We start from the raw sequence: 17,404 nt of genomic DNA, 5'->3' as shown, positions 1-17,404 counted from the left end.
AAGATGTCAGATTCAACAGAAGATCTCTTTGTTTCTTGGGACCGAGAACATCTCTGTTTTGTCCGAGTTTAAAAGTAGAACATTTGCCACCATCCACTTCCTTTTGTCTGAAACACAGGCTTCCAGGGAGGGCAATTTTGAGGCTTCACCATGTTTCATCTAAATGTGTGTTGTCTGCATAGCAGTGATAATTTACATTGTATTTCCGAATGACATCACCAAGAGGTAGCTATATAGTGAAAACAATAGTGGTCCTAGAATGGAACCTTGAGGAACACCGAAAACTTACCATTGATTTGTCGGAGGACAAACTATACACAGAGGCGAACTGATATCTTTTTATTTATTCATTTTTATTTCACCTTTATTTAACCAGGTAGTCTAGTTGAGAACAAGTTCTCATTTGCAACTGCGACCTGGCCAAGATGAAGCATAGCAGTGTGAACAGACAACACAGAGTTACACATGGAGTAAACAATTAACAAGTCAATAACACAGTAGAAAAAAAAGTTGATATACATTGTATGCAAAAGGCATGAGGAGGTAGGCGAATAATTACAATTTTGCAGATTAACACTGGAGTGATACATGATCAGATGGTCATGTACAGGTAGAGATATTGGTGTGCAAAAGAGCAGAAAAGTAAATAAATAAAACCAGTATGGGGATGAGGTAGGTAAAAATGGGTGGGCTATTTACCGATAGACTATGTACAGCTGCAGCGATCGGTTAGCTGCTCAGATAGTAGATGTTTGAAGTTGGTGATGGAGACAAGTCTCCAACTTCAGCGATTTTTGCAATTCGTTCCAGTCACAGGCAGCAGAGAACTGGATCGAAAGTCGGCCAAATGAGGTGTTGGCTTAAGGGATGATCAATGACTACAGTATAGTGTCCCTATAAACATGGCTAGCACATGCTGACCCTGGTGCTAGAGGGGGTATGCTGACCCTGGTTCTAGAGGGGGTATGCTGACCCTGGTGCTAGAGGGCAAGGGTATGCTGATCCTGGTGCTAGAGGGGGTATGCTGACCCTGGTGCTAGAGGGTCGAGGGTATGCTGACCCTGGTTCTATAGGGGGTATGCTGACCCTGGTGCTAGAGGGCGAGGGTATGCTGACCCTGGTGCTAGAGGGCGAGGGTATGCTGACCCTGGTGCTAGAGGGGTATGCTGACCCTGGTTCTAGAGGGGGTATGCTGACCCTGGTGCTAGAGGGCGAGGGTATGCTGACCTTGGTGCTAGAGGGCGAGGGTATGCTGACCCTGGTGCTAGAGGGCGAGGGTATGCTGACCCTGGTGCTAGAGGGGGTATGCTGACCCTGGTTCTAGAGGGGGTATGCTGACCCTGGTGCTAGAGGGCGAGGGTATGCTGACCCTGGTGCTAGAGGGGGTATGCTGAGCCTGGTGCTAGAGGGGGTATGCTGATCCTGGTGCTAGAGGGTGAGGGTATGCTGACCCTGGTGCTAGAGGGCGAGGGTATGCTGACCCTGGTGCTAGAGGGGGTACGCTGACCCTGGTTCTAGAGGGGGGGTACACTGACCCTGGTGCTAGAGGGGGTACACTGACCCTGGTTCTAGAGGGGGTATGCTGACCCTGGTTCTAGAGGGGGTACACTGACCCTGGTTCTAGAGGGGGTACGCTGACCTTGGTAATAGAGGGGGTACACTGACCCTGGTTCTAGAGGGGGTACGCTGACCCTGGTTCTAGAGGGGGTACAGCTGACCCTGGTGCTAGAGGGGGTATGCTGACCCTGGTTCTAGAGGGGGTACGCTGACCCTGGTTCTAGAGGGGGTACGCTGACCCTGGTGCTAGAGGGGGTACAGCTGACCCTGGTGCTAGAGGGGGGGGGGTACACTGACCCTGGTTCTAGAGGGGGTACACTGACCCTGGTTCTAGAGGGGGTATGCTGACCCTGGTTCTAGAGGGGGTACAGCTGACCCTGGTTCTAGAGGGGGTATGTTGACCCTGGTTCTAGAGGGGGTATGCTGACCTTGGTAATAGAGGAGGTATACTGACCCTGGTGGTAGAGTAGCTTCCTGTAACTGGCGATAGAGCGCACAGGAGACATTCGACCAACAACCCAAACCATCTCCACGTTCCGCAACTCAAACTGAGCCGAGGTACTGGCACCCGGGAGAGGATGCTAACTATCGGAAACACCAAGACACCCTAAAGAATGCTATGCAATTGTAAAGAGAACCTGCATGGGAACAGTGCTAGCTGTCCCCTAGTCTCACACACAAACTAATTGGAGCGAGGACAGCCTGAGCCGAGTCGAGACATACAAGACAACAAATGTCAGTATCTTTTTATTCATCACAAAAACCGAACTCGTTACAGTCGCGTCAGCCATCTTTTTTTTCTTGTTTTGTTTCAGTAGTGTGAATCGTTTCTGTTCACACTGAGATGAAGAACGGAATAATGGAAGGAAGGAATTAATTCGAGCCTCACGCTTATCACCTCTGGAAGGGCGGGGCTTCCAGCGAGGCTTGGATTTCATTGGCCCTCGTCAGGTGTGATTTGTAGATCCTTCAGCCGAAGTCGCAAGAGTGCGTTTCCCCATAGTATGTTGCCTGACTGAAAGAGAACATTTACTCCAAACATAATCTTGATTAATTAATTAAACCATATCTAAATTCTTACGTAAATGTTATGGTTTATGGTGTTGCCATGCCAATCCGAATAGACTGCAAAAAACATGTCTATACATTATGATTGTAAAGCGGAGTCCTTCCTTCCAACTGCTTCTTCTTTTTCTTTTTCTTTTACAGAGAGACAGACTGAACTACAACTTCTGTTTATGAACAAATTTGAACTTGTCACCGAAACAAATCCTGAGTAAGGAGGACAAACCTGTCCTCCTTGCCATAAAACACTGAGTCAGGAACACCAAGAGTCAGGAAGTACAAACACCCACTTTTTGGCCAAACTCCACACTTTCACAATAGTACCTCTGAGCCAACACTTACTACTATTAAAGTATACATGTTAATTCATTAGGGAGAAAATACATGTTAATTCATTAGGAAGAAAATACATGTTAATTCATTAGGAAGAAAAATACATGTTAATTCATTAGGAAGAAAATACATGTGTGTGTGTACTTTTATTATAGCGTGTCATCTCCTGCCTCCTCGGGCTGCATACCTGTTGAATACCTGCCCAAGAGGAGAGGCCTCTGCCTTTGCATGCAGGTAACCGAGGGCAATGGGACAGGAAGTGATACGGAAGAAGCAGCCGAGCGAGCCATTTTGGGGAAAGGAGATACTCTTTACCCCAGAATTCTGGTTCTGCCATTTGTTGTGCAAGTTGTGACAGGGGTGTGTTGAAAGGGTATAAAGCATCCTGAACTTTCACTGTAATCCACACACCTGAAGAGAAGACTAACTAGAGTTCACTGGACGGCTACAACACACTTAGAAAAAAAAACCACAAGATGTCAGGACCAAACCAGACTGTAAGGGGTGAGTATCCTGCAACTGTGTGTCTGTGCGGTGTCTTTACAGTCCTAACACATCATCTGGTAACACTTAACAATGTCATAATATGTCATAATAGCTGACATAACCTGTCAAAACCTGTCATAATATGATCATAACGCTGTCACGACCCATATATTTACACCTATTGAGACATAAGTTTAATATATTGCGTTATTTTATGACTCGTTATGGACATCTACAAAAGAGTGTCAACCCCCAACATTTATTCATATCAGATTTTTGCCCTGACAAGAAGTTTCCTTTCATTTCATTTGAAAGTTTTATTTTTATTTAAATCCCTTTGTTGTTGTTGTCATTGTGAATTCTTTACGGGCGTTTAAACATTTTTTTATTTTATTAAGCACTATGACACTTCCTGTGTCCTGCTTTACTTGGACGAAGAAAGTACCACTTTATGACACCGTCGAGAAGCATTATGACATCATAATCGCATAAGGCCAGATGGGCCAATCACGTGCATGTACATGTCCTCATATCAGTCATCAGTCAACAAAGAGAATGTCTTGTCCTGCTCCTGAAATCTGCTCCGACATTCATCCCAGTCATCAGCACACAGAGCATATATATATATATATATATATATATATATAATATAAACATACTGTTGACACACGGGCTATGGTGTAATGGAATGTTTTGCCTTGTGTGGTAGGTTTAGTGGTGTTTTAACACTCTTATGTAGGTGTCATAACCAGCCATAAAATAACACAATATATTTCACAACAGGTGTAAATATATTTGTCATAACTAAGTTATGACCAGTTAGGTCATGGTAATGACATGGTTATGACATGGTAATGACATGGTAATGACCTGGTTATGACATGGTAATGACCTGGTTATGACCAGTTAGGTCATGGTAATGACCTGGTTTTGACATGGTTATGACCTGGTTATGACCTGGTTTTGACCTGGTTATGACCTGGTTATGACATGGTTATAACATGGTTATGACATGGTAATGACCTGGTTATGACCAGTTAGGTCATGGTAATGACCTGGTTTTGACCTGGTTATGACATGGTTATGACCTGGTTTTGACCTGGTAATGACCTGGTTATGACCTGGTTATGACATGGTTATGACCTGGTTTTGACCTGGTTATGACCTGGTTATGACATGGTTATGACCTGGTTTTGACCTGGTTTGACCTGGTTATGACCTGGTTATGACCTGGTTATGACCTGGTTTTGACCTGGTTATGACATGGTAATGACATGGTAATGACATGGTTATGACCTGGTTTTGACCCGGTTATGACCTTGTCATAAACGTGTTACGACCCAATGTAAAAGTGAAAGTCACCCAGTAAAATACTACTTGAGTAAAAGTCTAGAAGTATCTGGTTTTAAATGTACTTAAGTTACAATGGTGAAAAAAGTATTAAATTGTCATAAGTAAATACTATACATCAAATTCTTTATATTAAGCAAACGGAACGATTTCCTTATTATTATTATTATTATTTATTTTTTAACAACCAGGGGCACACTCCAACACTTACAAACTAAGTATTTGTGTTTAGTGAGTCTGCTGCCAGATCAGAGGCAGTAGGGATGACCAGGGATGTTCTCTGTTTAGTGGGTCCTCCAGATCAGGGATGTTCTCTGTTTAGTGAGTCTTCCAGATCAGAGGCAGTAGGGATGACCAGGGATGTTCTCTGTTTAGTGAGTCCTCCAGATCAGAGGCAGTAGGGATGACCAGGGATGTTCTCTGTTTAGTGAGTCCTCCAGATCAGAGGCAGTAGGGATGACCAGGGATGTTCTCTGTTTAGTGAGTCCTCCAGATCAGAGGCAGTAGGGATGACCAGGGATGTTCTCTGTTTAGTGAGTCTTCCAGATCAGAGGCAGTAGGGATGACCAGGGATGTTCTCTGTTTAGTGAGTCCTCCAGATCAGAGGCAGTAGGGATGACCAGGGATGTTCTCTGTTTAGTGAGTCCTCCAGATCAGAGGCAGTAGGGATGACCAGGGATGTTCTCTGTTTAGTGAGTCCTCCAGATCAGAGGCAGTAGGGATGACCAGGGATATTCTCTGTTTAGTGAGTCCTCCAGATCAGAGGCAGTAGGGATGACCAGGGATGTTCTCTGTTTAGTGAGTCCTCCAGATCAGAGGCAGTAGGGATGACCAGGGATGTTCTCTGTTTAGTGAGTCCTCCAGATCAGAGACAGTAGGGATGACCAGGGATGTCCTCTGTTTAGTGAGTCCTCCAGATCAGAGGCAGTAGGGATGACCAGGGATGTTCTCTGTTTAGTGAGTCCTCCAGATCAGAGGCAGTAGGGATGACCAGGGATGTTCTCTGTTTAGTGAGTCTTCCAGATCAGAGGCAGTAGGGATGACCAGGGATGTTCTCTGTTTAGTGAGTCCTCCAGATCAGAGGCAGTAGGGATGACCAGGGATGTTCTCTGTTTAGTGAGTCCTCCAGATCAGAGGCAGTAGGGATGACCAGGGATGTTCTCTGTTTACTGAGTCCTCCAGATCAGAGGCAGTAAGAGATGACCAGGAATGTTCTCTGTTTAGTGAGTCCTCCAGATCAGAGCCAGTAGGGATGACCAGGGATGTTCTCTGTTTAGTGAGTCCACCAGATCAGAGGCAGTAGGGATGACCAGGGATGTTCTCTGTTTAGTGATTCCTCCAGATCAGAGGTAGTAGGGATGTTCTCTGTTTAGTGAGTCTGCTGCCAGATCAGAGGCAGTAGGGATGACCAGGGATGTTCTCTGTTTAGTGAGTCCTCCAGATCAGAGGCAGTAGGGATGACCAGGGATGTTCTCTGTTTAGTGAGTCCTCCAGATCAGAGGCAGTAGGGATGACCAGGGATATTCTCTTGACAGGTAAAAGTGAAATAGACAAAAAAACTATTTTCCTGTCCTGCTAAGCATTCAAAATGTAACTATAGTACTTTTGGGTGAAAGAAAAAATGTATGGAGTAAAAAATAAATAATTTTCTTTAAGAATGTAGTGAAGTAAAAGTAAAAGTTGTCCAAAAAATATAAATAGTAAAGTAAAGTACAAATACCTCCAAAAATATATACTTATAATATAATATATACTTAAGGTACTTTAAATTATTTTTTACTAAAGTATTTTATAGCGTTGATGACGCTGGGTGTCAAGTAATGTGTTACCTTTCCCCCCCTTTTCCATTAACACACTAAACTACTCCGCCAACAGACCATTCATTAGTGCTGGACTTGATCAACAATGTTCATACCACGGTGATACTATGGTATTTTCATTCATAACATGGTTTACATCTGAATCATGGAAATGTATGATGGTTTTAGCCTTGAAGTATGATGTTACTACCATGTTACTACCATGTTACTACCATTGTACCTAAATAATACCATGGTATTGCCTTATACAGTGCCTTGCGAAAGTATTCGGACCCCTTGAACTTTGCGACCTTTTGCCACATTTCAGGCTTCAAACATAAAGATATAAAACTGAATTATGATTATTACTGATATATACCATGGTAGATGTGGATCATGGAAATATCCTTTTTGTGTTGTGTTTTTTATTTTATTTTTTTAAACAAATTTTTCCCCACGATTTCGTGGTATCCGTCCTGTCCCATTGCTGCAACTCCCGTATGGATTCGGGAGAGGCGAAAGGTTGAGAGCCACGCATCCTCCGAAACAGGCCGCCCTGTTTCTTAACACAACACCTGCTTAACCCGGAAGCCAGCCGCTCCAATGTGTCTGAGGAAAGACCGTACAACCGTGTCAGCGTGCATCGCGACCGGCCCGCCACAGGAGTCGCCAGTGCATGATGGGACAGGAACATCCCTGCCGGCCAAACCCTCCCCTAACCCGGACGACGCTGGGCCAATTGTGCACCACCCCATGGGTCATCCGGTCACGACTGGCTGCGACAAAACCTGGACTTGAACCAGGATCTCTAGTGGCACAGATAGCACTGCGATGCAGTGCATTAGCCTCTTTGGGCTAGGAGGCGGTATTTTGACATTCAGATGAAAAGCGTGCCCAAAGTAAACTGCCTGCTACTCAGACTCAGAAGCTAGGATATATATATTTTATTTTTTTCCACCTTTATTTAACCAGGTGGGCAAGTTGAGAACAAGTTCTCATTTACAATTGCGACCTGGCCAAGATAAAGCAAAGCAGTTCGACAGATACAACGACACAGAGTTACACATGGAGTAAAACAAACATACAGTCAATAATACAGTATAAACAAGTCTATATACGATGTGAGCAAATGAGGTGAGAAGGGAGGTAAAGGCAAAAAAGGCCATGGTGGCAAAGTAAATACAATATAGCAAGTAAAACACTGGAATGGTAGTTTTGAAGAATGTGCAAAGTAGAAATAAAAATAATGGGGTGCATAGGAGCAAAATAAATAAATTAATTAAATACAGTTGGGAAAGAGGTAGTTGTTTGGGCTAAATTATAGGTGGGCTATGTACAGGTGCAGTAATCTGTGAGCTGCTCTGACAGTTGGTGCTTAAAGCTAGTGAGGGAGATAAGTGTTTCCAGTTTCATAGATTTTTGTAGTTCGTTCCAGTCATTGGCAGCAGAGAACTGGAAGGAGAGGAGGCCAAAGAAAGAATTGGTTTTGGGGGTGACTAGAGAGATATACCTGCTGGAGCGTGTGCTACAGGTGGGAGATGCTATTGTGACCAGCGAGCTGAGATAAGGGGGGACTTTACCTAGCAGGGTCTTGTAGATAACATGGAGCCAGTGGGTTTGGCGACGAGTATGAAGCGAGGGCAAGCCAACGAGAGCATACAGGTCGCAATGGTGGGTAGTATATGGGGCTTTGGTGACAAAACGGATTGCACTGTGATACACTGCATCCAATTTGTTGAGTAGGGTATTGGAGGCTATTTTGTAAATGACATCGCCAAAGTCGAGGATTGGTAGGATGGTCAGTTTTACAAGGGTATGTTTGGCAGCATGAGTGAAGGATGCTTTGTTGTGAAATAGGAAGCCAATTCTAGATTTAACTTTGGATTGGAGATGTACATACTTAGTAGATTTGGATAGAAAACACTCCAAAGTTTTTAAAAATGCATCCCACCACTAATTTCAATGGTTGGCACTTATTATAATAAGGCAAAGTCCTCCCAGATTGCAGTTTCTAGGGCTTCCACTAGATGTCAACAGTCTTTAGAGTTTCAGGCTGTTTTTTGGGGAAGATGAGGGAGAAGTTGTAGTTTTTCTAAGTGGCTCCCATTTTGTCTGTAGTTCCAATGAGCGTGGAGGAAAGCACATTCTTTGTTATTTACCTCTCTGACCAAGGCCCTTCTTATGTAAATAAGGTATTTCTGCTTTTTTTTTTCATTTTCAATACATTTGCATTTTTTTTCTCCAAAAACCTGGTTTTGCTTTGTCATTATGTAGTATTGTGTGTAGATTTATCAGGAAATATATTTTTATTGAATCCATTTTAGAATAAGGCTGTGACATAACAAAATGTGGGAAAAGTCAATACTTTCCGATGATGAATTTACACAAAACAAAAATATAAACAAACACAACATGGTTTCATGAGCTGAAATTAAGATCCCAGAAATGTTTCATACACCTAAAAAGGTTTGCCACAAATGTGTTTACATCCCTGTTAGTGAGCATTTCTCCTTTGCCAAGATAATCCATCCACCTGACAGGTGTGGCATATCAAGAAGCTGATTAAACAGCATGATCTTTACACAGGTGCGCCTTGTGCTGGTGGACAATAAAAGGCAACTTTGAAATGTGCAGTTTTTGTCACACAACACAATGCCACAGATGTCTCAAGTTGAGGCAGCATCCAATTGGCATGCTGACTGAAGGTATGTCCACGAGAGCTATTGCCAGATATTTTAATGTTCCATTCTCTACCATAAGCCGCCTCCAACGTCATTTTATAGAATTTGTGATTACATCCAACCGGCCACACAACCACAGAACATGTGTAACCTATCACATCCTGCGGGAAACAGACCATAATAATACATTGTAAACAACTACAATGCTTTCACGTTTCACTACACGCTGTTAGTACAAAACCATGGTATGTTTTTTCATTGTACTACCATGGTTTATTTGTGCTACCATGGTTTATTTGTGCTACCATGGTAACTAGTACAATTAACAAAAATATAAATGTTTTTTTGCATTCTACCATGGTTTATTTGTGCTACCATGGTTTATTTGTGCTACCATGGTTTATTTGTTCTACCATGGTTTATTTGTTCTACCATGGTTTATTTGTCCTACCATGGTTTATTTGTGCTACCATGGTTTATTTGTGCTACCATGGTTTATTTGTGCTACCATGGTGACTAGTACAATTAACAAAAATATACATGTTTTTTGTCACTATCATGGCAAGAAAGCACCATAGTTCTGGTGTAAATACCATGTTATTTTCCTGCCATGGTAGTAACCAACAAACCAATATAGTACCATAGTATTTTTGTCATTGTACTACCATGGTACACTTTTTGGTAAGGGACCCAGCCAGAGTTATATGTTGTATTTTATGTATGGTCCTTCTGTAGCTTTATCTATAGAAATATAAACTTGTAACACCAGGGTAGTGGGACTTTGAATCTACACAACACAGCATATACCAGTATGTAGAATGTATGCACACATGTGAGTGTTTGGTGGAGCAGGGAGAAGAGCATTCTGCCTCTGAACTTCAGTATTGTTAGGATACAATTGTTCTCGATACAGCTCTTCAACAGTTTTGGACCTTTCCCACCATTTTGATCAGCCCTTCCATTTTGAACAGCTCCTCCATTTTGAACAGCTCCTCCATTTTGAACAGCTCCTCCATTTTGAACAGCTCCTCCATTCTGAACAGCTCCTCCATTTTGAACAGCTCCTTTATTTTGAAAGCTAAACTCCATTTTGAACAGCTCCTCCATTTTGAACAGCTCCTCCATTTTGAACAGCTCCTCCATTTTGAACAGCTCCTCCATTTTGAACAGCTCCTCCATTTTGAACAGCTCCTCCATTTTGATCAGCTCCTCCATTTTGAACAGCTCCTCCATTTTGAACAGCTCCTCCATTTTGATCAGCTCCTCCATTTTGATCAGCTCCTCCATTTTGAACAGCTCCTCCATTTTGAACAGCTCCTGTGCCAGGATAAACATACTTATTTAACATAGTCCCCTTTTTTTGACTGTGTTTGTTCTGTGCTTTTCAATGTTACATTTTTTTTTAAAAAGCAACATTCCATCTTGCCTAACCACTGATCTTGGGGTGGCAGGTAGCCTAGTGGTTAGAGGCAGGTAGCCTAGTGGTTAGAGCCTTTGTTCAGTAACTGAAATATTTCTGGATCAAATCCCTGAGCTGACAAGGTAAACCATCCTTTGTTCTGTCCCTGAACAAGGCAGTTAACCTGTTCCACGGTAGGATGTCATTGTAAATTAGAATTTGTTCTTAACTGGCGTGCCTAGTTAAAAATAACATGATTTAAAGCAACTTTTCATCCCACCTAGTAAGTGTCAAGCCTAATCACTAATCTGACAAGTGTCTGGACAGGTGCTGGCTTTCACCGGGCAGATCAGGAAGTACCCTACTAAGAAATCTGATAATTAGATTCTTTAGGAACTTTAGAGCCGTGTAATTGTGTTGGTGTAGAAGGATAGCAGTTAAAGGTAAAACCTTTCATTAATCTCCTTTGTTCCCCTCCCACAGACTCCACCACTCTGGTTGCAGTGCTGCTCCTCCTCCTCTCCACAGGGATCCAGTCAGCAAAACATTCAGACAAACTTCAACCAACACAATGGACACTCAGCCCGGACCTTGCAGAACCCAAAATCTCCACGCTGCCTGTAAATGGTGATTTATAGGATAGAAACAGCTGTTGTCTTAATGCTCCAAACGGCATGGGGAAGAAGGTTTAGTGTGGGTTTAAAGGTTGGGGGAACAGGTGCTTCTTGGGAGAAAAAATCAGGTATTCTAATCCTGAACAGACTGGAAGCATCTAGTTTTTTTTCTTCTTGAAAATACTTGTGCATATACTACAGAGTTTTACCCATCACAACAAACGAGAGCCTTCCAGTATATGTTCAGGATTCAGATACCTGTTTCACTTGCTCCTGGCTACGCCCCACACCCCACCTTGGATAGACTGAATGGAAGGGTTAAGGGCTTTAGATTGAAGCTGCTACATGACCAGTTTGTGTTTTCGTTATTCTTTAATAAAGATCTGATTGATTAATTGATTGATTGATTTGCAGGTAGTGATATGGAGGAACCTCGTGTTCTGAGGATGTCAAGATCCTGTAAAGATGAGGATTCTGACTACTGCCTGAACGGACAGTGCATGTACCCCCCTGACAGCGATACCCCTGCCTGCATGTAAGACCACACACACACACACACCAGTGGAGGCTCATCAGAGGAGGAAAGGGAGGACCATCCTCCTCAGTGAATTTCATACAAATAAAAATTATATTTTAAAAAAGTGACCATTTTCAGATAAAACGATACATCACATACAGTTGATGTGTCGTGCATTGAAGTCCATAAGAGAAAAGGGAAAAGGTGAGAGGAGGAGAGTGCATTATTATTATTATTAGAAGGAATACAACGTGGCTGCTATGAAAGTGAACTGTGTTTGCGCGTGTGATCAGAGGTGTTTTCATTCCACCGATTCTGTTGAAAAACTTTTCTTCAACATACCTAAATTGTCCAATAGAAACTCTTGTTTGACTAATGGTACGCTTGATGCAGGCAAGAGTGTACAAGGTGCTCCTACGTTGTAAACTTTCATTCGTAGGCTAGGTTGTAGCATGATGGGTAATAGGGAAAAATGTGAGCCTCGCTGTTACATTAAACTGGGTAAATGGAATATGAATGACAGTCATCCAATATGATGTAACAGAAATAAGGCCATTGATATTTAAACAAAAAAATCATCCTCCCTCATCTTAAAACGGCCCCGACCGCCACTGACGGAGGTAGATACTAGTTACTGGAGGTCTCTACTAGTTACTGGAGGTATATACTAGTTACTGGAGGTATATACTAGTTACTGGAGGTCGATACTAGTTACTGGAGGTAGATACTAGTTACTGAAAGTAGATACTAGTTACTGGAGGTGTCCTGGAGGATACTAGTTACTGGAGGTAGATACTATCTTACTGGAGGTCGATACACAGTGTCAGTTACTGGACCAATTCAGGTATATGTCTAGTTACTGGAGGTATATACTAGTTACATGGATGGTGTAAGTACATCTCCTTAGTAGTTACTGGAGTGTAGATACGAGTTACTGGCGGTATATACTAGTTACTGAATAGAGTAACAGCACCATAAACCAGAAACAACCTTGGTTCTCGAGCTTGATGTTGGGGTACACACAGCTGTAGTCGATGAACAGCACTCACACAGTGTGGTTGAGACACACAGGGTGTCAGGTACACACACACACGGAAGTGAGTGCACACACACACCATAAACCAGAAACAACCTTGGTTCACACACACACACACACACACACACACACACACACACACACACACACACACACACACACACACACACACACACACACACACACACACACACACACACACACACACACACACACACACACAGTTACTTCAAACTAATTGAGCTCGTCAACTCTCTCTCTCTCTCTCTCTGTAGGTGTGATGCTTCCTATAGCGGCGCTCGCTGTGGTCTGTTGGTCCACCAGGCGACGCTGTGCAAGTTAGCCACAACAGAGGAGGTGATTGCCATCTGCGTGGGCGTGGCCATGTTAGTGTGCTGCCTCGCTGTCGGTCTCTACTGCTGCATCAAGAGAAGGTAAGCAACTCACAGTAAAAAAATACACACACACACACACACATGTGGAGCAATACAGCGTCATACATGTTACGTAATACAGACCCCAAGGGGGCAAAACTCACGTACGGACTCGCAGAAGTAGTTTTGGAATTGTTAGTTAGATTACTTGTTGGTTATTACTGCATTGTCGGAACTAGAAGCACAAGCATTTCGCTACACTCGCATTAACATATGCTAACCATGTGAATGTGACAAATACAATTTGATTTGATTTGATTTAGAAGGTATGTTTATAAATGCATTTTGATCAAGCAACTGTAGAGTATCCTATTGATTCCTTCTTGATGAATATGCTGGTTTCATATTCTTCTGTAATTAATAGCCCCCTTATTCATTTCATGAAGTTGAGTTTAGCTGGCCGGCTAGACAGGTTCCCAATCTACCAACCTTATAACTAGATACCAAGCCATTTCAGGCTATCAATCATCAAGTTAGAGTAATTTATCTAACTATCTTACATGGCATGCCTGCTGGCAAGTTTTCTACACTTATATGATACCATATAGCATTGTGACAATTGTACTAAACTCCTAAGGCATAAAAGTTATAAATAAATCAATGTGCATCATTAATTAAAATTACAACTGAACGGGTGAAGAGATACGAATAGATAACCTTTTGAGAATTAGGCATCATGTCTGTTGATCTGTCTGACTATTTTCCCTCTTAGCGTCCCCTGAGACGTCTGCGTCCCACCCAGCCATCTGGAAAAATGCATGCAAATGCTAATGCTAAATGCTAATAGCGCTCGTTAAAACTCAAACGTTCATTAATAATAATAATAATAATAATTAAAACACACATGCAGGGTACTGAATTAAAGCTACACTCGTTGTGAATCTAGCCAACAAGTCAGATTTTAAAATGCTTTTCTGCGAAAGCATGAGAAGCTATTATCTGATAGCATGCAACACCCCGAAATTCTCTGAAGGGGACGTAAACAAAATAATTAGCGTAGCCGGCGCTACACAAAACACAGAAATAAAATATAAAACATTCATTACCTTTGACGAGCTTCTTTGTTGGCACTCCTATATGTCCCATAAACATCACTATTTGGTCTTTTTTTCCGATTAAATTGGTCCATATATACCCAAAATATCCATCTATGAAAACTGTGTGATCCAGAAAAAAACACTGTTTCAAAACGCAACTTCATTTTTTTAATGAAAAAAGTTGCCTATAAACTTTCACAAAACACTTCAAAATGCTTTTGTAATCCAACTTTAGGTATTAGTAAACTTTAATAATCTATCAGATTGATCAGGGGGCGATGTGTATTCAATAGCTCCACGTCTTCAAATCAGGTCGGAAATCTCTCTTCCAAAACATCCTGTCAGAGACCGGATGGAATGGGGTCTCTCTTCTTCGTTTGACCAAGGAACAACCTCCAGGCAATTGCCAAGACTGGTGACATCGTGTGGAAGCTGTAGGACTTGTAATCTCGGCGCCATAGACAATACATGCAAGTGGCGCATTGATATTTTTTTCCACTTTTTGGTCATCAGTTTTCCTTGGGCTTTTCGACGAAACACACGTTCTGTTATAGTCACAGCCGTGATTTAACCAGTTTTAGAAACATCATAGTGTTTGCTATCCACACATACTAATCATATGCATATACTATATTCTTGGCATGAGTAGCAGGACGCTGAAATGTTGCGCGATTTTTAACAGAATGTTCGAAAACGTAAGCCCTTGGCTGAAGAGATTTTAAGTCTTGACTCATCACATACGATGCTGCTGCTCTTCTGTTGCCTAGACACTTTATCCCCTACCTATAGCTCTACATATCTACCTCAATTACCTCGTAACCCCTTCACATCGACTCTGTACTTCACGTCAACCCCCTACGGTCAATATGACTCTATACATCACGTCAACCCCCTACGGTCAATATGACTCTATACATCACGTCAACCCCCTACGGTCAATGTGACTCTATACATCACATCAACCCCCTACGGTCAATATGACTCTATACATCACATCAACCCCCTACGGTCAACATGACTCTATACATCACGTCAACCCCCTACGGTCAATGTGACTCTATACATCACATCAACCCCCTACGGTCAATATGACTCTATACATCACGTCAACCCCCTACGGTCAATATGACTCCATACATCACGTCAACCCCCTATGGTCAACATGACTCTATACATCACGTCAACCCCCTACGGACCACCTCCCATCCATCCTCATGTACTTCTGGCACCTCATAATAATAATAATAATAATAATAATAATAGGTGCATGACACCCCTGACATACAGAACATAGAAGTATAATGAATAGAGCAGACATAATTCCTTCCTTTAAATCAGAGAGGCATATGACAATATGAGGACATACAGTGGAGCAAAAAAGTATTTAGTCAGCCACCAATTGTGCCAGTTCTCCCACTTAAAAAGATGAGAGAGGCCTGTCATTTTCATCATAGGTCCACTTCAACTATGACAGACAAAATGAAGAAAAGAAAATCCAGAAAATCACATTGTAGGATTTTTAATGAATTTATTTGCAAATGATGGTGGAAAATAAGTATTTGGTCAATAACAAAAGTTTATCTCAATACTTATATACCCTTTGTTGGCAATGACAGAAGTCAAACGTTTTCTGTAAGTCTTCACAAGGTTTTCACACACTGTTGCTGGTGTAACGGATGTGAAACGGCTAGCTTAGTTAGCGGTGTTAATCGCGCTCTGAGACCTGTGCGATGGGTAACGATACTGTTGTTGATGCAGAAGGTCCCTTTCAATATGGGCAAGGGGACGGTTTAAAATTATACTGTTACATTGATGCTGTTGACCCGGATTACTGGTTGCTGCTCAAAAGAGACCTTGAAGTAGTAGTTCCCCTTGCTCTCTGCCTTGAAGTAGTAGTTCCCCTTGCTCTGCAAGGGCCGCAGCTTTTGTGGAGCGATGGGTAACGACGCTTCGTGGTTGACTGTTGTTGATGTGTGCAGAAGGTCCCTGGTTCGCGCGAGGGGACGGACGTAAAATTATACTGTTACACTGGTATTTTGGCCCATTCCTCCATGCAGATTTCCTCTAGAGCAGTGATGTTTTGGGGCTGTTGCTGGGCAACACGGACTTCCAACTCCCTCCAAAGATTTTCTATGGGGTTGAGATCTGGAGACTGGCTAGGCCACTCCAGGACCTTGAAATGCTTCTTACAAAGCCACTCCTTTGTTGCCCGGGCAGTGTGGTTGGGATCATGATGTAATACTGGAATTTTTATCGTTTGTCTCACTTTACATTTTCTGTCTCGACCTCCTTTTCTCTCTCTCTCTCTCATTCTAGGTGTGAAAAACAGCCCCTTTTCTACAAGACCTACGGTGGCTCGGAGAACTCAGTTTGAGCCCCGTCTTCATCATCTCCACCACCACCACCATCCTCATCATCATCTTCATCAGCTTCATAATTACCATCATCATCATCACCACCACCACCAACCTCGTCTTGTTTTGCAGTCCCAACAATTCCATAACCGTATATTGACCACAATGTCTTCCCATATCCTATCAAATTGTGGCTATTTATTGAAATATCTAAAATTATATCTCAAATTAAAGTTATAATTTTGTTTTTTTTGACGTGTACGTGTTTTTAATGTGTTTATTTTTGTTGTTGTGTAACATATGTCTTTCAAATCCGATCTTTCAAATCCGATCTTTCAAATCCGATCTATTGTCTGAAGATTGATTTTCATAAAGGAGTCAACATCACTATCACACGGGCAGGTCTACACCTCATTTAACCACCAGGTATCAGAACTACAACCGATTTTTATTTTTTTATTTTTTTTATTTCACCTTTATTTAACCAGGTGGGCTAGTTGAGAACAGGTTCTCATTTGCAACTGCGACCTGGCCAAGATAAAGCATAGCAGTGTGAACAGACAACACAGAGTTACACATGGAGTAAACAATTAACAAGTCAATAACACAGAGAAAAAAGGGGAGTCTATATACAATGTGTGCAAAAGGCATGAGGAGGTAGGCGAATAATTACCCAGGATCAGAGGCTTGACAATCTACCTTGTAGGTTTACCCAGGATCAGAGGCTTGACAGTCTACCTTG

The 17,404-nt window shown here is 42.3% G+C and overlaps 2 protein-coding genes across 4 annotated transcripts in view; both read left to right on the top strand.

The window, feature by feature from the left end:
- The window catches only part of LOC124034708 (BMP-2-inducible protein kinase-like), a 478,039-nt gene that overhangs the window by 78,914 nt on the left and 381,721 nt on the right, over positions 1–17,404 (top strand). The window lies entirely within an intron of this gene.
- LOC124034714 (epigen-like) lies at positions 3,210–16,917 on the top strand. The gene is made up of 6 exons (XM_046348197.1): positions 3,210–3,459; positions 11,154–11,297; positions 11,699–11,819; positions 13,113–13,271; positions 16,625–16,700; positions 16,764–16,917. Exons 1-5 carry the CDS (start codon positions 3,432–3,434, stop codon positions 16,680–16,682), a joined length of 510 nt encoding a protein of 169 aa, XP_046204153.1. The 5' UTR covers positions 3,210–3,431; the 3' UTR covers positions 16,683–16,700; positions 16,764–16,917.

This window comes from Oncorhynchus gorbuscha, linkage group LG04 (genome assembly GCF_021184085.1).
Source record: "Oncorhynchus gorbuscha isolate QuinsamMale2020 ecotype Even-year linkage group LG04, OgorEven_v1.0, whole genome shotgun sequence".
Taxonomy (NCBI): Eukaryota; Metazoa; Chordata; class Actinopteri; order Salmoniformes; family Salmonidae; genus Oncorhynchus; species Oncorhynchus gorbuscha.
The sequence above is the reverse complement of the archived record's forward strand: the minus strand, read 5'-3'. Positions and strand labels throughout refer to the sequence as shown.